The sequence below is a fragment of the Protopterus annectens genome, chromosome 4.part1, assembly GCF_019279795.1.
Source record: "Protopterus annectens isolate FY-2018-M chromosome 4.part1, PAN1.0, whole genome shotgun sequence".
Classification (NCBI taxonomy): Eukaryota; Metazoa; Chordata; order Ceratodontiformes; family Protopteridae; genus Protopterus; species Protopterus annectens.
In genome coordinates, this window is record NC_056734.1 from 377049825 (window position 1) to 377072787 (window position 22963).

Consider the following 22963-nt stretch of genomic DNA (forward strand, 5'->3'; position numbering starts at 1 on the left):
CTTCCTGTATTGTTGTGCACTGTCCTCGCCACCTCTTGGTGCTGGAGTTTGCCATTGTCGTCCTCTATATGATCCTTGTGATTGCCCTCTGCCCCTTGTGCATCTGTATCTACCTCTTTGGGGCTTGTCAGTGGCTGGAAAGGACCAGTTCTTTGAAGGCCAATTTCTGCTAAAACGTGGTGGTTGGACCTGAAAAAGGTTTTGACAGTTTGCATGGATTTGGCTTTTTCTTCCATTTTCCGTAATATCTCCTCCGCATTAGTACCAAACAGCACATCCTTTTGTAAAGGAGCATCTAGAAGTTTAGCTTTCACATGATCAGGCAAGTTTTGTTCTCTAAGCCAAGCATGTCTGCGAATGACTGATCCCGTAGCAGCCGCTCTACTTGAAGCCTCTAGGGCATCATAACCACATTGTAAAGTGTGTTTACCCACTTGCTCTGCACTATGCATCATATCCTGTAACTCCTTTAAATCTGGTTGTTCAGGTTGAGACATTTTGTTCCTTAATTGTGATAACAGGAACTGTTGATATTTAAGCATATGAAACTGACAATTTAAGGCCCTCATGGCTTGGGTGGCTGAGGTATATACCTTTTTACCCCACCTTTCTAAAGATCTTGATTCCCTTTCTGCAGGAAGTGGATTCTTGGCAGTGGAGGCCTTCAATCCCTTGGGGCCTTGTGAAATGGTTTCAGGGTCAGCATTATGGCTTTTGAAGAGAAATTGGTGAGAGCTGGGTACTCTGTAATACCTATCAGGTTTGACTGGTGCAGGAGGCAGAGAATCCGGGTTAAGGCAAGCCTCTGAATAGACATCATCCAGTATGTCCAAAACAGGGGCTATAGCCAGAGGTCTGTGTTGAGGTAACAAAATAAATTCCCTAAGTCTTTTCTTGGAATCTGAAAAGTCTTGGCCTTCCCAATGGAAGTGTTCCCTCAAGGTGTGCAAGGTTTCCCCAAAGGAAAAATCCTCAGGAGGGGATACAGAAGGAATGGACTGTTCTGCATCCAAATCCTCAAAAGGAGAGTAAGAGTGTTCCTCTGCATCAGAATGTTCTGATAAAATGGATCCCTGATCAGAAGAGGGAGAATCTTCCTCCACTCTGGGTCTCTTGTCTGGAGGGGGTTGAGAACCTCTGATAAGAGTAATTAAATCCTCAGCCATTTTAAGCATCTGTTTTTTAGGCATGGGACCTGGAGATGGGCCCTGTGCAACAGGCCTCGTGGGATGCCTGGCTGCTTTGGATTTAGTAAAGGCCTTAATTGAAAAAGAAGATGAGGGCCTAAATACACCATGGGTGGAGGTGGACCTGTCCACATTAGTAGGCTCAACATTAGCAAAGGCTTCGGTTGTAGTCTGAGAAAGGGCCGAGGTCCCAGCGGTCTCGGGTACAGAGGACACCACCAAAGGAGTGTTGTCGGTAGTCAGGGACTGCAAAGGCGTCTCGCTGAGAACCGGACCACATGTAGCCTGTTTTGGCGTGGTGTCGGCGGGGACCGCGGGCCTCGCGTGTCGGTCCTTTTCCTTGCATTTTTTGGACAAAACGGTAGTCGGAGTGTCCGACGACATTTTATAATCAAAAGCTTTACCAAAGTAGTGCTGGGCGAACTCCGCCCGACGCTTAATAGTGCGTTTATTGAAGGTAGCACAAAAGCGACAGCCCGAGACGTCGTGGTCTGGGCCCAAACAAGGTATGCAGAGGGAATGGAAATCCTTATGCGGTATTTGCTTCCCACAAGAAATACAATTATTAACTTTTTCTGACATTGGTCTGAGGCAAGAAAAGTTTCCCCAACGAGGTACTTAGCTTTAATGAAGACTTCGGTTTCCAAAATATTCGTAATTCAGGAGCTGGCCGACCGGCACTTGCTAACTGCTTCTGCTTCGGGCACCATGCGGCAAAAAAGACTGGAGAACATGGCGTCGGCTGTGTCTTATATACTCTGGCCTCATTGACGTCAGAAGAGAAAGCGACGACAACCGACGCCGGACCAAGACTTTGGAATTCGGCCGACCGAGGGACCGCCTGATGGCAGAAAACCCATCTGAGATTACTGCAGCTGTATGCACGATGAACATCATCAGACATCTCAGCCTGGGTATGTCATAACAAACCAACCATTAATCACTTCCTGAAAAAAAACAGATGATAATTGGTCAAGATGCCAGACACACAAAAGAGACTAGGATTTGGAAGGAAAGTGAGCTGTGTAAGTCTACTCACTATAACAGTAAATGTTCACAGTAGTACCACTGCTGAGTACAATTCATTAGACCCAGGAGTAGCCACAGGACACTTGACCTTTTGACTTCACATCCATTCATATCCCCAGAGCACAGCTGGTTACCACCCCATGTTGAGCAGATTAATGCCAGTCAGGAAAGGCACACAGACTCTGCTATTTTATTTCTTTTTGCTTGGAGTAAGAAATCACCAGCAAGTATGTCTGTAGAACTGGCAGGATAACTTCAACCTCATTTTTAAAGGTAGAAGTGCAGAAGGAGTTTTTCTGGCCACCATCTTTACCTTCAGTCAATAAAGGACACCTGTACCTAGGGCTTTATAACTTTGAACTAAACCAACTACAGCTAATAGAAAATTCCATAACCCTGTTACTTACAGGTATGTCTAGTTGCCAACATACTAATTCTGTTTCTGTGCTGCCTGCATTGGCTGCAAATCTGGTCTCATTAACTTTAAAGATCTGGTGCTGGTATACACAGCCCTGTAAGAGTTGAGTCAGCCCTATATGAAAGATCTCCTGGTCTCATGCAAACTTGATGGCATAGCTGGAGGTTTTCAAGAATGCATTTGGAGACATCAGGTTACTCAATCATTTTGTCTTGAGGCACCATGTGTCCAGAACTTCCTCCTCATATGGTTGAGGCAATTCCACTATATTCACACATTCAGTATCACCAGTCCAGGACTCAAACTTTTGAATCTCTGAATTTAAAGTTGTTTCCTATGCTTTGGTTAATTCTCTCCACCAATTAGCAATTACATTTTTTTCTAGAGGTTTCTATGCTTGTAACAGTTTTAGGCCATCACACCATACAATGACTATACAGGTGAGAGTGTCTTCTGCATCCTTGTTACTAGTAAGCAGTCTCCTGTAAATCAGGAATAGCAATGAAGACTTTGCTCCCATGCTACTAACAGTTAATATACAACTCCCCAACAAACAGGAAACTTCAACAGTTAAGCTGGTTGAAAGGAACTCTTAGGAGAAAGGTAGCAGTGAGCCATCAGACAGGAAACCTGTTTGTGTATTACTAGACAAAGAAAGAATATATGTTACATTTAGCAATACAGATCCTCCTTGTTGGTTTCTATGGTTGATATGAATCCAAAGTGATAGCACATCAGAAAGAATAAGCCAGAGTACACTAGGACCATTAAGACGACTTGAGTTCTGGAGAAAGCCCAACCAGAACATGCCAGACTCCAAAAACACAGACAGTGCAATAATGTATTTGAAGGGAGCACTCACAGGACTAAGATAACCAAATCTGTCAATGGTAGACCAAGCAACCACTGTAGGCAGCTACCTCTAAGGAAAAAGCAGGCTTGAATGCAGCCAGGGGTCAGAAGGAAGAACCCAAATGCCCAAACTTCAAAATGTGAATGGTAACTGTGGGCCAACAGCTTTCAGATTAATCATGAATCCTCCTAACCAACTACAAAGCCACCATGGATGACAGTCCTCATCCAGAAGGTTACACACTCATGGGAAGTGAAGACTGCTCTCACTCCCACCTGCAAGGAAGCTGAGAAAAGAAAGGAACAATTTAATGATACAGACCACTTCACTGGGGGAAGAAAAAAAGGGAAGGGAACCCCCTTAAAAGGGAAAACAGAAGACACTTATTCCTCCCTGCATGACTCGAGTACACAGACATCTAGGAAGATGCCAAGCAGCATGAAGGGAGATTATTCATGGGAGAATTTCCACAAAGTTGAGCCAAAAGGCCCAACAGCAAACAGAAAAAAAAAAATCTTACATATGCAAATCTGGTAAAGGAGAAGGAGCTCCATAGACAGAACAGTCCTCCCAATGAAGAAGCTGATTTAGTAGATGGAGCTAAGCCTCAATTCTGTCCTCCACTTGGAACCAAGGACAGCTGATTACCCAGGAACACAGAGTGGAAAGTAGTCCCTGCAAAATTATCCAAGAACAGCCAGGATGTCGGAGCACACTGACAACAGCAATACCACTCCATCCATACACAGAACCACATGTAGTTCAGCTCAAATAGAATTCTACAGAAGCTCCTCCAAGTCCAAGATGGGAACAAACAGGTTCTAGAAGAAAGGAAACTAGGTCAGGTTGCAATAAGGAGCTGGAATTCACCATAAATAAACACAGCACATCTTTGACTAGACCCAGTGAGAGTTCATTAAGCCACACCACGGTGACAGAATTAATCCAAATCCCCTCCAATGTCCAGTTGTGGGGGCTGAAGGCAGGGATAAATGTGTGTCCTTGAACTTTGTAATGAGTCAAGGACTCAGACAGCACCCAAAGAAGGAAAAGAACACAACTCTTCTCTCAATGCTCTGTTCTGGTACCCCAGCAGGAAGATGTAACAGCCGTGATTCCCAAAGAACAGAAAAGACTTGAATTTGGAATGTTCTACCCCCTAGTAGACCCAGTCCTGCCCTGGAATCAAATATCAATCCTCCTCAAAAGGGGACTAGAAATGTGGCCTTGAAAACTTGCCAAAACCTCACTCACCAAAATAAGAACGAATGTGGGAGTTAAGCCAATAAGCAACTAGCTTCAAAAACAAAAAAGGGAATTCCCTTGTAAATGCCACTGAATTACTTCATGGAACACCTACTGAGGTAATAACACTGAGTCTTGAGGGATGAAACATGAGCAGCATCACAAGAAGCACAGACTGTGTTCACACCTATAGCAGAGAGAGAAAGAAGAGTGAACCTACCTGGCAAAATGGCCCATAGCATAGATTACTCATCAGATCGTAAGGAGTCCAAAAGCTGGTATCTCTGCAACCTATGCTGAGTTATAAAAAACTACTGCATTTCCAGCACACCAGTCATCTCTGGTAAATCATGATAAACCTGATCAGCTTTTCTGGGTGCCTTTTAGGCAGAATGCTGATGCCTCCAGGATGTGAGATGGTATCCCTGAGGATTACTTCTGTGGGAGGGTGGAATCACTTAAGATTCTACCTCACATCAAATGTAGTCCCTAGTAAATAATGGCAATAATAAGAAGAAGAAATGTAATGGCAAGTGATTAGAAAGAAATGAAAAAAGCGGGGAGTGTACCCTCCTTAAGCAAGGAATGGTAAACATCAGTGTTGACCAAACAAATGTGTCTTCCTCTTGCATGGATCTTAGAAATTTTAAGAGCTGAGAGAGAGAGAGAGCAGAGAAAGGAATTCCCAAATGTGAAGCCAATGCAGAAGGTCTACTAAAGCATAATCTATTAGATGCATCTCTCTAAGTTATCAAGTACAGTTCAGAATGTCTGGCATATAGTTTGCAAAAGTTTGATCTGTGAACATGTGGAGTGCCTACTCCCGTTTACACTGTTCCTCCCTTACAATGATACGACCATACAAATAAGTTTGGAGGATTCAGAAGTCAGCAAAGATAAACAATAAATGTAATGCACCTACTGTATACTACAGAATTTCACCACATCTTGTTCTGTCATGACCATTTTATCACTGAAATTTCCAGCATTACACCTGCAGACATATTTATGTCTAGAAAACGTGCATAATATACCATGTAAAGATAAAAAAACAATCACCACTGACAGGAAGTCAGCTCTTAAATGTGTAAAACATAATCTGAGCAAAAATAAAATCTAATGAAGAATCCAAGTGTCTAAACTGCCAAAGGCATATTTTGGGGGAAGGAGGGGTAGGGGATGACAAGACAAACTGTTCATCAATGATAGTCCCCTTCTTATTTCAAAATACTTTCCACTGTTAAACCTACCCCTTGGTTCTTACGAAGCTGCTTGGCTTTTGTGGACATTTCTTCTTGGGAAAACCATGACAGAATCATCTCTTCAACAATTATTTCTTGTTGATAGAAGCACATGATCACCTGGTCAATAAAAGAAACAAAGAAAAATCACTCAAGTAGTACACACACTAAGCATGACAGAATCATCTATTAAGACGGGAATTCTTAGCAGATGTATGTTAGCACCTGATCAAGTGAAAAACAACATGATACAAATATTCATTCTCAAATGTTAGGAATTCCACTGACCTTGTGCTCCTCTATTGCCAGTGCCCTATGATTCCGCCTTCCCTCAAGGGTGAGAATCAAATCCAGTACTTTGCGTCTGTTAGATAAACACAGTAACCATTATGCCAACCCACAACCTCTGAGGAGTATGCAATTGTGCCACAAGGGGTAATACATTCATGTAGACAGTGACATGTTTCTCTGTTGCCCACCCATCTACTGCAGCACCAGCTTCCTCATCATGGCTTGGGTACCACCATTAGGGCATGTGAAATGGCCCTGTTCTCAATGTGTTTCAAACTCAATTCCCAAGCTAGCCCCAGCAGATGCTCGAGTTGCTAATCAAACCCAGGTCTCCTGGGAGTAGTCATTGTGGCCTATATCCCTTTATGTCAATGTAGTTAGTAATGCCACTAGCAAAATCTTGCTTACGTTCTCTTTATTTTTGCAAACTACATTGTCTGGTTTGACAGCTGACCTATCACATCCAGGTCAAATACTACGACTCCACATTCTCATTAAAGAACTAGAATGGCACTCATCTGGCAAAGCAAAAGCTACGATGGCACTTATTTGTGAGGCCCCTATGCAGTGGGTAACAGCGTTGTCTCCTTCCTAATAAATTCCACAAAGCAATTCTTACATTTATAGCTTACACATTACCCCTGTCAGTTTATGCTATGGCATTCTTGCACCATATTAACAAGGCCCACCCCTACCGCATAATCTCTAGGTTTGGCTTCCTTCATGCAACATGAGCAAACCACATCAGTAAGGAAAATGAAAGATGCACAAGTACATAATTATAAACTGGTAATAGTTACAAATGATAAATTGTGCAAAGCAGCAAAGTGGGCAGAAGCTTACTTACCAAGGCAGATGGGGAGAGGATAAATATCCATTGCAGGGAGGCCTTTCAAAGACCTGTGACATGGTGAGTGCATACACATATGGTCTATCTTACTTGAAGAGTTTAACAGCTGTATATACTGTCAAGCAGTATCCACTATCTGAAAGAGAGGAAGTAGCTACAAAGATCCATTGAAAGAAAGATCCTGAAGTCTGAACCCTGAAGAAAGGAGGTGTCAAAGGATGCCGGACTCCTGGAGTGAAAAAGCAATCATGTCTGATAAGGACCAGATGGCCACAGTACAAATGAGACTTTACTGAAACAAACACTCTCCCAGGCTGAATACTCCCCATTTCCACAGGCAAGAAACAACTGGTTATATAAAGGAAAAAATATACACCAGTTAGCAATTATCTGGACTGCCAGAACAACAGAGACAACAGCTGCTTTGCCTTGCTGAAGTCATGTAGTCCTTTGAGGGTGATTCCCAGCTAGCTAAGGATGTGACTGCCCCCCTTCCTCCAAAATGCTGGTTTCTATCCTACACAGAAAAACACTGAGTGGAAAACGACGACCTATGTTGACTCTACTTAGAGATAAATGTGTTGCAAGTTTTAATAAATTTGGAGCGAGTCTGTCTGAACCAGCTCCTCTACAGCTGGGCAGCTTTGTAAGACTGTTATTCACTTCTTAAACAGATGCAATCTGAAGTGTAGGTATGAAAGTTTTCATATATGTAGTGAGATGGGGAACAGATAAGGAATGAGACTGTGGACTGTACCGTGCATTTGAAATCCTAAACAAATCAGGTATTATACTGGGATAAGAAACAATTTGAATATTATGTTCTGTTTTAGATAGGAGAAGAGAGTATAGATGAGCACGCCATGGCAAGGTGAAAGAGGATAAGAGTGAGTCCCCCCCTTGTTTGTGTACCACAAAGTACAGTTGTGTACACTTACCATAAATGTAGATGTTTGAGTATTTTCACTGTTGCAGTCATCACACTTGGGTTATCTGCCTGCAGGTAGCCCTCAGTCGGCCCAAATACCAGAGTCTTGGGATTTCTGCATCGGATGCTGTCGCCTCTTCCATGACGTCAGGATGTCAGGGGTATAAAACATGCAGCCGATGCCATTACATCAGTTTTTCTTGCCCCAGATGTCAGGAGCCCCCAAAATAGGAAGCAATTACATGGTGTGGAACACCTCCAGTAAAAAGTAAATACCATGGCCATAAGATATTACCAAAAAAGAGGATAGGTAGAAAGTCTAGAAAAGTCAGGGGGAGGGCTGGAGGGAGGGTAACCAGGACTGCAACAGTAAAAACACTCGAACATCTACATTTATGGTAAGTGTACACAACTGTATTATGTTCTTCGTGTTTCACTGTTGCAGTCATCACACATGGGTTGATTCCCAAAGCTGAGTAAGGGTGGAAGCAGTCAAGAAGAATTAGGGCTGGCTAGCAGGCCTTGTAAGACTGCTGAGTCAAATCCAGCTCTGGATTTAGAAAAATCCGGTAAGTGGTAATGCTTGGTGAAGATGTGTACAGAACTCCAGGTCGCAGCTTCCAGGATGCCCCTGGTAGGGACTCCCCTGGTTGCAGCTTCCAGGATGCCCCTAGTAGGGACTCCCCTAAGAAATGCTGTAGAAGTTGAGGTAGCTCTAGTGGAATGAGTTCTGATCCCCTGTGGGGTAGGTTTCCCATGGTGTCCGTAGCAGAAATGGATGCAGAGTGCTATCCATTATCCATATAGAAATGGTTTGCTTTGAAATGGCCTTGCCCTCTGCCCCTGTAGCAAAGCTGACCAGCAGCTGGTCAGATTTTCTGAAAGGCTTAGTCCTGTCAAGGTAGAACTTGAGCTGTCTGTGCACATCCAAGGAGTGCAGGATCCTCTCCCCTTTATTCTGAGGATTAGGAAAAAAGGTTGGTAAATGGACGGATTTGTTTAAAGCCCCACTGGACACCACCTTGGGCAAAAATTATAGGTTAGTCCTGATGGAAACTCTTGTCAGCCTGGAAAATAAGGAAGGGTTCCACAGCCATTAGTGCATGTAGCTCAGACACTCTTCTTGCTGAAGTGATGGCTGGAAGTAAGGCTGTTTTCCAATGAGGAATTTTAACTCTGCTGTAGCAGCAGGTTCGAAAGGGGGAAGCGTGAGCTTCTCTAGTACAAAGTTAAGGCCCCAGACAGGGGTGGGAACTCTCCTCAGGGGTCTTAAATAGTTAGCTCCTCTCAGGAACTGCTGGATCAGAGGGTGAGAAAAGAGAGGTGACTCCGTATTGTAATGAGCTGAGAAGGTCGAGGCCTGAATCTTAATTGATGAGAAGGAAGGGCCTTTGTGGAGCAGCTCTGCTAATTAATCTAGTATTAGAGGTGTCCTTTCCTAGAGGCTGGCTCAAGAACAGTATCTTTTCCATTTTCCTAATAGGATTTCCTAGTACTAGGCCTTCTGGCCTCAAGGATTACATCCAGCACTTGTTTGCTGACGGTTGCTGGTGGTGTGCTAAGGGAATAAGCCAGGCTGCAAGGTTCATAGTTTGCAGCTGAGGATGCAAAATCTGTCCCTCCTGCTGGGACAGTGGGTGGGGGTGGGGGGGTCTGATGTAGATGCCAGGGTGGCACTGCTGTCAGAATGTGTAGGAGTGGGTACCAGTGCTGGTGTGGCCAGACTGGTGCATTAAGGATTGTCCTTGGTCTGTCATGCTTGATCTTGAGTAGAACTTTTGAGAGGAGGGGTATACAGGGGGAAAGGCATAAATTGAGAGGTCTTCCCATTTAAAGTAGGGCATCCACTCGCCATGCTTGGCTGTGGGGATTTCTGGTGCAAAATTTGCTCAATTGATGGTTTTAGGAGGAGGCAAAGTGATCCAGCTCTGGTGGTCCCCACCTGTTGATTAGAAGTTTGAATGAGTTGGGTTCCAGTTTCCACTCGTGTGGGTCCAGTAGATTTCTGCTTAAGTCTGCCAGTGAATTTGTTTGCCTGGCAGGAATTGAGCTTGCAGGTGCACTTGGTTGCTCAAGGCTGTGTTCCACAGGGTCATGGCTAACCTGCAGAGTGGGTAGGAATGAGTTCCCCCCTGCTTGTTTATGTACCACATAACTGTGGTATTGTTTGCCTTTATCAAGAGTTGTCCTGGAAGGATAAGGTATTTGAAGGCTGTCAGAGCTTTCTGTACAGCTAACATTTCTTTTTAATTGATGTGCAGGTGAATTTGTCCTGGGTTCCATTTGGCTTGAAAGCATTTGTCTGCCATGTGAGCCCCCCATGCATAGACTGATGCGCCTGTTGTAAGGTTTTGGGCGGCGAGGGGTTGAGTGAAAGGAAGCCCCTTGTTGTGGTTGCAAGCCTCTGCCCACCAAAGGAACTTAGAGAAGGAATGATAGGTATCAGGGTTTCCATGTCCTGACAGTGTTGACACCAGAGACTTTTTAAGTACCACTGAAGTTTCCTCATATTCAGTCTTGCATATGGAATTAGTAGAATGCATGAGGCCATGAACCCTAGGGCTTGCAGTATGTTTCTTTGCAGATAGCTGGTCTTGGTGGCCATTAGTTTGAAGTAGTTTGTTAAATTAACCTGCTTTTCTGGATTGAGGAATACCATCTGGGAAGCTGTGTTCAAGCTTGTTCCCAGGAATACAATCTGTTGGCTGGGCACCAGATGTGACTTCTCTTCATTGATGGTGTACCCCAGAAGTTAGAAGTCTCTTAACAAATGCCAGTTGCTGAAGTAGCAATTCCTGACTGTCCGCCAGAATCAGGCAAAGTATGGGTAAATTTGAATATTTCTCTGCCTGCAGTATGCAATGGTTGGAGGCAGGCACTTTGTGAATACCCTGGGCACAGTAGATAAGCCAAAGGGAAGTGCAGAGAACTGCTAGAGCATAGAGCCTGCCCTGAAACGTAGACTTTTCCTGCAAGATTCCCTTATGTGGATGTGCAGATAAGCTTCTTTTAAGTCTAGGATGACTAGCCAGGAGTTCTTGGCTAGCATAGGAAGCAGCTGTAGTAGTGTAAGCATTTTGAATTTTAGGACCACCAAGGAGTTGTTGAGAATGGATGGATCCAGGATAGGGCACCATAAGCTCTCTTTTCTGGGCACCAGGAACAGTCTGGTATAGAAAGCCTGTCCCCTTTGCTCAATTGGAACAGGTTGAATAGCCCTGATACTGAGAAGAGAAAGTACTTGCTTTTGAGCCTCTGCCCACTGGTTTGAAGGAAGGTCTGGCAACCCACTTGGGGCTGGCAGTGAGAGGAAATAGAATCTGTATCCCTGGGATACAATGCTTAGGACCCATCGGTCCTGGGTAATGGACTTCCCATTTTTTGCATGCAGGGTGAGTTTTCCTCTTAGAGGTGCAAGTACTTGGGCATAGCTGGGAAAGATGATAGACAAGTCATTGTGATTTTTTTTTTCATGAGGGGGTGGCTTACCACTCCCTATTTTTGAGGTGGGAGCACTCCATTGCTTAGATCTCTGCATACCCTGAGACTGTAGACTTGGTGGTCTGCTGCCCCTGGGCTTGGACTGAGAAGGGCCGAGAGGGTCTGGAAAGGAACAGGTTTTTGAAGGCCAATGCCTACTGAATCTAGGTGGCTGTACCTGTAAGAAATCTTTAACAGTTTGCATAGATTTAGCTTTTTCCTCCATCTTTTTAAGAACTTCTTCTGCTTTTGTGCCAAACAAGCGCTCCTGGTTTAATGGAACATCTAGTAATTTTGCTTTGAGATGGTCTGGCAAGATTTGTTCCTTCAGCCAAGCATGCCTTCTCAGTACAGACCCAGTGACAGCAGCCCTGCAAGATGCTTCTAAGGCATGAAAGCCACACTGCAAAGTATGTTTACTAACTTGGTTTGCAGAATGCATTAACTCTTGTGAATCTTTATTCTCTGCACAATCTGGAAGCAACAACATTTTCTGTTTAATTAGTTCCATAATATGCTGCTGGTACTTCAACATGTGAAACTGGCAATTTAAAGCCCTTATGGCAAGAGTTGCGGAGGTATATACTTTCTTACCCAATCTGTCTAAAGCTCTAGAATCCCTGTCCGAAGGGGTAGGGTTTTTGGCTGTAGTAGCCTTAAAACCTTTAGGTCCCTGGAAAAGGTGTCTGGATCCGCAGTGGGATTCTTAAAAAGAAATTTGTGTGAGTCAGGTACTCTGTAGTACCTGTCAGGCTTTCTAGGAGCTGGTGGTAAAGTATCAGGAGTAAGACTGGATTCCATGAAGACATCATCTAGAATATCCAGGATAGGGGGTATAGCTAGAGGCCTGTGCTGAGGCAAGTCTAAAAATTCTCTGAATCTGTTTTTGGACTGTGGGTAGTCCTGGCATTCCCAACAGAAATGCTCTCTTAAGGTATGCAAGGCTTCACCAAAAGAAAAGTCCTCTGGAGAAGAGGCACAGGGAATGGAATCCTCTGCATCCGAATCCTCATAGGTAGGTAAGGGAATGTCCTGGTGATCAGAGATGTCAGAGCCATTGGACTCATGGTCTGTAGAATCAGAAGGAAAATCAATCCTTTGTCTTACAGAGGGGGAAGGCTGGCTTTCCCTAATTAAAGTTAGAAGGTCTTCAGCCATTCTAAGCATTTGTTTATGTGGCATGGGAGCTTGAGCATGTGCTTTAGCTGTCGGTTTTCTAGGCATAGTGCGAACTCTGGGCCTGAGAAACTCGGTAGTTTTAGTAAAAAACTAAGATGTCGGTTAATATGAACATCGGAAGGTCGGAATACACCCTCAGAAGCCGGTGCCTGCACAGAGGCTCCGGACCCATCCGAGGTAGAGACATCCGCAGGTTCCATAGTCGAAGAAGCATCTCGCAGCAAATGGGTCTCAGCAGAGGCCTGCAAATCTGTAGAAGCGGGTATCAGGGGCTGCAAAGGTGCCGGAGTACCGGCCTATACGGTCTGTCTCTGTCTTTATCCTTACATTTTTTCGAAAGATCGGTAGTCGGATGGCTTGTCAAAGCCATTTTGGAATACGGAGAGTGAAAGAATTTAGCGACAAAGATTGCCCGACAACGAATAGTTCAGGCATTAAACAGGGCACAAAACCTACAGCGAGGAACGTCGTGGTCTGGGCCTAAACAGGTGATGCAGTAAGAGTGAAAATCTCTGTGAGGTATTTGCTTTCCACAGGCAAGACAATTGTTAACTTTTTCTGACATCGGATAGAGCAAGAAAAAGGATCCCCAATGGGGTACTTAGCTTCAGAAGACTTCAGGTCTGAAACTCGAACAACGGAAATTTCAGGTAGTGGCCGACCGGCACTTGTGAACTGCTTCTGCTTCGGGCTCCCGCGCGGCAAGAAAAGCTGATGTAATGGCGTCGGCTGCATGTTTTATAATCCTGACGTCATGGAAGAGGCGACAGCATCCGACGCAGAAATCCCAAGACTCTGATATTCAGGCTGACTGAAGGCTACCTGCAGGCAGATAACCCAAGTGTGATGACTGCAACAGTGAAACACAAAGAACATCTATGGTACTGTCTTGTCTTCACTAGGTGTACTCCTGGTTTCCATTGGTCTTTGAAGGCAATCAGACTTCTTTGGACTGCCATCAGCTTTTTTAGGCTGATATGTTTCTTCCTGAACTGAGAGCCCCATTTGCTCCGAGTCTGTAAGTTGTTGTAGTGGGACCCTCCAGGCTATCTCCGAGGCATCTGGGGTCAGAGACTGATCCTGAGAGATGAACTGGATGTGAAGGCCAGGGTTGAGGGACCATGCTCAAGCCCAACAGGCAAACTCTTTCCTGAGACAAGGGAGAAGCTTTACCCTGAAGTTGAGGGATTGAGAATGTTGACACCAAGCATTTCTGACCCTGAAGTTGAGGGATTGAGAATGTTGACACCAAGCATTTCTGAGATACCTCTGCAGCGTCCTTTTCTGTAGTCTGGCCAGGGGGATCATAAGGATGCAAGAGTCATGTAACCCAAGGCTCTGCAGAGTGCTCTGGGTGTGAGGTAGCTCCTGAGAAGGAGCTTTTGGAATTACACAGCTACAAAGGTAACCTTGTCTGGAGGAAAGAAGGCTTTCTGAAAAGAGGAGTCCAGCAAAGCCTCCAGAAACACAACCCTGTTTGTGGGAATGGTTTGGGACATTTGGGCATTTATGGTTAATCCCAGTGAAGCCAGGACCTCTTGGGTATAAAGTAAATCCACTTTGAGTTTTTCTAGATCTGCTACCTGAAAGAGGTAATCAGCGAAGAAGGGGGTAAATCTGAATGCCCTTTGACCTGCAGAAAGTTAACGCTGGGGCTAGGCATTTTGTGAAAACACTGGATGCAGTAGACAAGAAAAGGGCAGAACACAGAATTGATAGTGCTTGAGACCTGGTCTGAAGTGTAAGAACCTCCTGTGAGACTTTTCTATGGGGTTGTGGAATTATGCGCCCTTTAGACAGTACAGCTGCATAAAATCTTACCATAACAGTAGATGTCCTTCTCTTCACTGGCGTATTCTTTACATAAGGGATTCCCTGCCAAGGGTAGCCCAACATCCAGCCAGTCTACCAAAGCCTTAAGAATATATAAACTTTGTATGTCACACATATGCTCCCCCCACAAGGTGTAAGGCATAAAGGTGACACGTGGTGCTGAGGTAGCGTTGTCACCTCACAGTAAGACGTTGTCCTGTTCGATTCTCAGCTACAGCATCTTCTGTGTGGAGACATGCGTGAATGGGCATACTTTCGTTGAAGGTTGTGCGTCAGGGCCGGCAACTCGGCATGTAAAAATCTACTGCCAATCATTAGTGGACCGGAGTTCCACTGTGGCGACCCCTGACCGGGAAAAGCTGAAAGACACAACATGGACATACATACCTCACAAATGAAATGCCTCAGGAGGAACAAATAGTCCTAGGAAATAGGAGGATCGTGCATGCAGAAGGATAAAATGGAAAGGAATTCTAGGCTAGGAAGAAAGAAGGAAAAGGGCAGAGCAAAAAGGGGGAGGAGGGAGTGAATACTGCAACAGCGAAGAGAAGTACATCTACTGTAATGGTAAGATTGTACACAACTGTACTATGTCCTTCCATACCACTGTTGAAGTACTCTTTACATAAATAGAGTACAAAAGCTCAAGAGGAAACTTGGGAGAAGGAAGGCCCAGAGGAGCCCCTCTACAAAACCATGCAGGTTATCTCTGACAAAGACAGCTCTTGCTTTGGAAACAACACTCAACTTATAATGCTTTGTGAAGATAATGACAGAAGTCCAAGTAGCAACCTCAAGGATGGAATTGGTATCCAATCCTTTGAAAAAAGCACCAGTGGAAGCAATAGGCCTAGTAGAATGAGCCTTTACAGAGACAGAAAAACTTTTACCATGAAAGGAATAGCAAAAAGAAATGGCATTAGAGATCCAGGAGGATATGGTTTGCTTAGAAAAAGACAAACCTAGAGCCCTGGGATAAAAGGAAAAAAGAAGTTACGTCTTACCATAACGTTCCATCTGAGTTGTTGATCTTCTTCGAGTCATCACTGATGGGTTCGGTTCAGAGCCCTTGGAACCGAGTCGGCCTTATACCAAGCTCGCGTACACCAAAAACTCTTGAGCTAACAAGCTGCTACCCTCAATGCCCTTCTCCCAGTTACCTCAGATCGAGTTTGCATGCAACATATAGAAGAAACAGAAAGACAGAGGCCATATCTGCACAGAAACCCTGAAAACATCACAAGGACCCAGAAGATCCGCCAGGAGCCTTTGGTGGGGGACAGTGGGACGGTGTGATGCCTGGAAGATGATCAACAACTCGGATGGAACGTTATGGTAAGACATAACTTCTTTATCTGAAGTTGTTAATCTTCTTCCCATTCATCACTGATGAGACAGAATCCCAAGCTACTTGGAGACCCTGGGTGGCCCTTATGGAAGAACATTCCTGAGAACCATTGAGCTGAAGGCCACTCTTCCCCTGGAGACTACACCCAATTTGTTATGCTTGATGAAGGTATGGGGTTTAGCCCAAATGGCTGCTGCACAGATGTCATCCATGGAAGCCCTGGAGTGGAAGGCAACAGAAGCTGCGATAGCCCTAGCTGAGTCAGCTTTAATTTGAGCAGGCTTAGATTAATTCGTAAGAGAATATGAGAAGGTAATGTAGTCTCTAAGCCATTTTGATAAAGTAACTTTAGATACAGCACACCCCATCCTAGGGCCAGAAAATAAAATGAAAAGTTGGTCCGACTTGCGAAAGGACTTAGTTCTGTCCAGGTAGAAATGTAGTTGTCTATGAACGCCCAATGAATGCAGGCAGTATTCTCCCTTGTTTGAATAGTTTGGAAAAAATACAGGGAGCTCGGTTAATAGAGAAGTTGGAAACCACCTTGGGGAGAAAGGATGGATTAGTCCGAAGTGATACTCTGTCCTTATGGAAGATCAGGTACGGGCTCTTGATGCATAATGCTTGTAACTCAGATATGCGCCTGGCTGATGTGATTGCCACCAAAAACAAAGATTTCCATGACAGGAAGTTTAGATCACATGTCGCAGCAGGCTCAAAGGGGGGATAGACAGAGAGACTGGAGATTCCATGCCTCCACAGGCTGCCTGATGGACTCCATCTGAACCATTATGGAAATTGGAAATTGCTGCTAAATGGACACGAATGGTGGAAGCTGATGCTCCATTGTCAAACAACTCAGAAAGATGATGAAGAATAGCAGCTATAGGAGATGAAAAGGGATCTAGCATCCGACCATGTGACCAGATAGTGAATCTTTTCCATTTGTCTCTGTAAAGTTTTCTGGTGGATGGCTTATGGGAGGCCAGAATAATATTTCGAACAGATGAGGAGAGGGTTTCCTGCCTGGCAACGAACGGAAGTGGAGAAGCCAAGCTGCCCGCTTGAGAGTGGATAGATTTAGGGGAGCCAGCCCATGTAGGTGAGATATTAGGTCCTGACGAGTGTCCAGGATTCAAGGAGGCTGTAACAAATGAGGTTGGAGGAAGGGAAACCACACGAGGCCAGAAAGGGGCAATAAGGATTACGTTGCATCTCAACTGAATAGCTTTCCTTAGAAAAAGGGGTATCTGAGGCATTGGAGGATAAGCATAGAGGAGACCCGCAGGCCAATCGCGAGTCAAAGCGTCTCTCTCTGACTCCCTGTGAGGGGGAAAGAGGGCAAAGTAGCTGCTGCATTTGTTGTTTGAGGGGGAAGCGAAAAGATCGCAGCATGGCTGGCCCCAATGGCTGAAAATTTCTGCTGTCACACTCTGATTGAGAGACCACTCGTGAGGACAGCGAATGCATCTGCTCAGCCTGTCCACAATGACGGAGATCCCCGGGATATGTGTTGCGATTAAAAAGCGGTTGGAAGCTATCGCCCAATGCCAAATTCTCATGGCCTCACAACATAGGGGATAGGATTTGGTCCCTCCCCGTTTGATTATGTACCAGACGACAGACATGTTGTCTGACTGGATAGCAATCGTTCCTGATGGAAGGAGTGGATGGAATGCTTGCAACGCTAACAGCACAGCTCTTAACTCCAGGACACTGATATGCAAGTTGACCTACAGGCTGGACTACGTGCCTTGGACTGTCTTTCCCTGGAAGTGCCCTCCCCCCACCCTATCAGGGAAGTGTCTGTGGTCACCGTGGTGCTGGGTTGGGGAGCCTGGAAGGGGCAACACCAAAGATTTTCGTCTGTACTCATCCACCAGAGGAGATCTTGTTTGCAGGAGTTGGTGATGAGGATCTGTAAGCTCAGGGGATGAAGACTGGATATCCACTGGGACAGAAGGAGCCACTGTTGTAGTCTCATATGTAATCTGGCTAGGGGAACAATTGGGTTGGCTGCCGCCATAGACCCCAGAACCTGTAGAACTTCCCTTGCAGACACCTTCCTTCGACAGAGTACCACTTGTACTTGTGCCCTTAATCTCTGAAGTCTGTGAGGAGGAAGAGAAACTAGACTTGTTTGAGTGTTGAATACTGCCCCTATAAATTCCAATTGCTGTGTGGGATGAAGGTTGGATTTTTCCCAGTGTAAGGTGATGCCTGGGAACTCCGGTAGTGCTAGAGTGTAGCAGAGGGCCCTGACCAGTAGGCGCCTGGTGGGGGTGGAGAGGAGCCAATTGTCTAGATACGGAAACACCTGGAATCCCTGAAGTCTCAGATGAGCTGTCACCACTGCTAGGCATTTTGTGAACACTCTGGGGGCCGTCAAGAGACCGAATGGCAGGGCTCTGAATAATGATTGGCTCCCCGCCAGAAGCGAAGAAGACTCCTGGAGCGCTTGTCCAATTCGATGTGGTAATACACATCCCAGAGGTCTATTCAGCACATCCAAACACTCTCCTGAAGGAATGGGAAGAATGGACTGTATCGTGACCATGCGGAATTTGGTTTGAACTACTGACTTGTTTAGTTGGCTGAGATCCAAAATTAATCTCCAGTCCCCGATCTTTTTTGGCACCAAAAAAAATCTTTGAGTAAAACCCGGATCCGTGTTGATCTGGAGGAACATGTTGGATGACTCGTTTAATGCACAGCTTTGCTATTTCTGAAGCTGCCTCTTCCCTCTGACTGGGTGGAATATCGGGAAGGGATTTTGGGGGCCTTGGATAAGAGATTAGAGGGATGTAGTAACCTCTAGAAATTATTCTCTGCACCCACTGATCGTTGAGTGCCAGTCAGCTTGGTGCAGAGAGAAACGAGCCCCGACTGCTTCCAGAGGAAAGCAATTGGGCGGTGCTTCAGGAGCACTGATACGGTCATCCAGAGAAAGAATCCCTGGAGTCCTGATTTTGTGGACCCCCTCTGCCCCGAAAGGGGTGCCTTCCATTACTGGAACCCCCTCTGCCTCTGGGGGAGTCCTCACCACGTGCATCACGGAAAGGGCCTTAAGACTTTTTGTGCCACATCTTTCCACTCCTCTGGTTCCTGGAAAAGGAGCGCTGAGGCTTGGAAAAATGTAGGCCAACGGCAGACAAGGTTTTTACGTTCTGCTCGCACTTGGCTAATGTGTCCTTCACTTTAGAACTGAACATAGCTGATGGCATTTAAAAAGGAAGACTTGAAGGAATCCGCGAGGCCACAAATGCACATCCAGGCATGGTGTATCATAACTAGGCCTGCACCCGCAGCTCTAGCCATTCCTTCGGTTGCGTGGGACAGCAACCTCATGGACAAGTTGGAATCTGACTCTAGGGTGGCAAGTTATAAAACAACTTTATCACGTGCCCTGTCTGAAACTTGACCTGTGAGGGTTCCAGAGAGTTCAGTAATGAGATCTCTTTGGAACCTCGTAAAATGTGCCAAAAAGTTCAGAGACCTGACAGCAAAGGTCGCTGAAGCAAAAACTCGCTTCCCTAATCTGTCCACTGCTTGGGCCTCTCTGTTGGGCAGGTGGACAGCAGGACTTTCCTCCACAAAGTCCTTTTTCGTGGCAGCTGCCACCACCATAGCGTCTACTGGTAAGCCTCTAGACCAATGGAGCTGATCCTCTGGAGGGGAGAGTATCTTATCTGATCTCCGGGGAATGGCCTCAACGGTATCGGGGCTCTTCCATGCCCGTTGCACGATGAGCTTGACTAAATCATCGGCGGGGGGGGGGGGGGTGACCGTGGGGACCCTTCCCCATCATCGTAGTCCATATCTTCAATGAGGGACTCCTCTGGGGAGTCCATGTGTTTCCTCTTACATGTCCATTTCTGAGGGGGCTCTTAGTGGGAGCATCCAAAGAAGACTCGGAAAGGGGGATAGCCTGTACATGGGTTTCCTGAGGCTTGCGTTCTCGGTGTCCTGGGGGGTGGCCTTTGATAGCGGCAACTCAGAAGGAACGGGTGGAAGGTCCGACGTAGAAAGATTGCTTCCCAAAGCAAGCACCCTTTTCTCCATCACCCGGGAGGGGAGGCCCACCTGAAGAGGAATGGGAGCCTGGAACCGAAGGAGACAATTTCGGAACCGGGGTCACACCTCGCTCCATGCGGCCCGCTCTCGGGGACAGAGCCTCAAGCAAAACCGGGGCGGGAGTCACCCTCGGATCGAAGATGGAGTCGGTGAAACAACCGTGGCCAGAACCGAGGGTTTCACCCCCCCAAGCATGAGATTGAGGAAGGGTTGGTTCCGACATAACCGACACCCAAAGGGGCCTCAGAGCCTTAGACAAGGTCATTGTCAGCGCCAGGGAAAGGAGTCCTCTCGCAGATGTTGGGGCTATGGGCCTCAGAACCGAAGAGTCCAAGGGAGGAGAATACATGAGAGTCACAGGGGAAATGGACCCAACAATGGTATTCAAAATACCACAAGAGTAAAAAGGGCATTTACCAACGATGGTACAAAAAGGAGATATCCATGGGTAGAGCTGAATAAGATATCAAGACAAGAAGGGAGTTTGACAGGAAAAACTCACAAAATACTACAAACTTTGAAAAAAAACACAATACTTAGCTGGAGAGCTCGGTGAAATGCTGCTATATGGCTGCACGGCAAACGAGATCTGGGGTAACTGGGAGAAGGGCATTGTGGGTAGCAGCTTAGCTGGAGAGTTTTTGGTGTATGCGAGCTTGGTACAAGGCCGACTCGGTTCTGAGGGCTTGGAACTGAAACCATCAGTGATGAATAGGAAGATTAACAACTTCAGATCAAAAAGTTGCTCAGATTTGTGAATGGCTTTAGTCTTATCCAAATAATATCTGAGCTATCTATGCAAATCCAAGGTGTGAAGAACTTTCTCACTAGCAGACTGTGGAGAAGGAAAAAAAGGTGGGCAAATTAACAGACTGATTAAGAGACAACTCATTAACCACTTTGAGGATAAAAGAAGGATTAGAACAAAGAGACACCTTGTTCTTATGAAAACCTAAGAAAGGAGGAACAGCAATAAGAACCTGGAGTTCAGAGACTCTGGGCCACAAGAAAAGTCTTCCAAGTACTATGTTGCAAGGAAACTAAAGCTACAGGCTCAAAAGGAGCCCAAGTCAATTTTTCAAGCACAAACCTGAGGTCCAAGGAAGGTGGAATAGGAGGGAGGTCTGATATGAAGGATGCCTTTAAGAAATTGTTTGACCTCAAACTTCAAGGCAAAATGAGGATTCAAAGGCAGACAAGCAGAAATAGCTGAAAGTTGAGATTTAACTAAAGAATATGCTAACCCGGCATGGAGAAATTCACACAGGTAAGAGAGATGACTTCTCAGCTTAATCTAGCAGAAGCTTATAGGCATCAAGCAGGAATGGAAATCAAACCAGAAGTAGATAAAAATCAGGCAGCAAATGAATGTGCCAAAAAACAAAAGAAAGAAAGAATATAAGGTGAAGGATGAGGCGAGAAGGCAAGAAATGTGGAAAAAGCATAAATATAGTTGCAAGTATAGAAAACTTCTGGAAGAACCTCATGTTGATCAGGAATGAACACAGGAATGGTTAAGGAGAGGCGAATTCAAACCAAGAGATGAAAAGTTAATACTGGTGGCCCAAGATAGTGGGCTGCGTACATGTTGGTTTATAAAGTCCATTGAACATGTGGAAGAAACAGACAAATGTAGGTTTTGTAAAACCGAATTGGAAACATTTGCACACCTCGTTGCTGGTTGTGACATACTAATGGCAGGACTGTATACTGAAAGGCATAATAATATGGTGACCAAGGACAAACGCCAACAATACAACAATTGAAGCGAGATGGAGGCAAACGCCAATAAGGAGAGTAGTAACAGCAATATACAAGCGATAATACTGCATCCAATATTCGGTTACTGTGAAAAGTACTTTTCAAGGCACACCACCAGCATAAAAAATAACTCCTTTATTTACCTAGGTTTCGTTCACTCCAACGAACTTCATCAGAATACAAAGCACAGTTTGTGAAGCTTGCTTAAATACAAAACCCTCCCAAGTTGATTACTTAATTAATTGCAATTTACTTTTACATAACCAGTTTAATTGATTAATTTCGTTTTAAAGAAACACATTGAAAAAACACATTTAAAAGCTGCTCCAAAGTTATAATCAAAAACCTGTATAAATAAAATAAATAAATGAAATGTAACTATGTATGTATTGCAACCCTAATCCTTAATGCCACTAAATATATTAATACAATTAATTTCAATAGTCCTATATAACTACATTTTAAGCATCTGAAAAATAATAAATACTATACATTTTACTACCTAAGTATTCTAATATAAATACTAATATAATTATAGTGGAAAAAACCTAATACCATATAAACAGTGTATTCAACCATGTATAATATTGTATATAATAAATAATAAATGTGAATATAAATTTCATTAACAATTCTATCATTTGTACTAAAATGAATTTATAAATGAACAACAACAACAGCAATGTGTATGTTGTATAACCAATTCTAGTTCATTAAATGTATATATGTTGTAAAATATACATATTTCCTATGCATATATTTTTATGTCCCTTTTAATTTATTTATTCTTAATATAGGCATTATAGTATGGTATTCATTTAAGCCAGGTAAGTTATAAGAGTCCAAAAGAATCTGTCATTTCAATTCCTTCATATCCAAATGATACTGTGTAATTTTACCCTGCTGATCATATATTATTTGATTGATAACACAAAATTTAAATTTATGATCTACATTACTAATAATATGCCTGGCCAAGGCATTTGTTGTTTTAAGATGTTGAATATCTAATAGATGTTCTTTAATACGATCCCTAAAATGCCTATTAGTTTTTCCTACATAAAAGGCCCTGCAATGTTGACATATAGCCAAATAAACAACATTTGATGTATAACAATTATAATGTCCATTGAAATTGATCCTACAACCATTTACAACCACTTCAGTGCCAGTACAATGAATATAACTGCATACGGAACACTTACCACATTTGAAATTTCCTTTAATTCTAGTATTATATCTTTCC

General features: G+C 44.4%; 1 protein-coding gene across 1 annotated transcript in view; it reads right to left on the minus strand.

Annotated features, from left to right (window-relative positions):
• The window catches only part of EIF2B5 (eukaryotic translation initiation factor 2B subunit epsilon), a gene marked incomplete in the record, with an annotated part of 757864 nt that overhangs the window by 24653 nt on the left and 710248 nt on the right, over positions 1-22963 (minus strand). Inside the window, 1 exon segment of the mRNA XM_044070200.1 lies at positions 5983-6093. Coding sequence (XP_043926135.1) covers positions 5983-6093 — 111 coding nt within the window.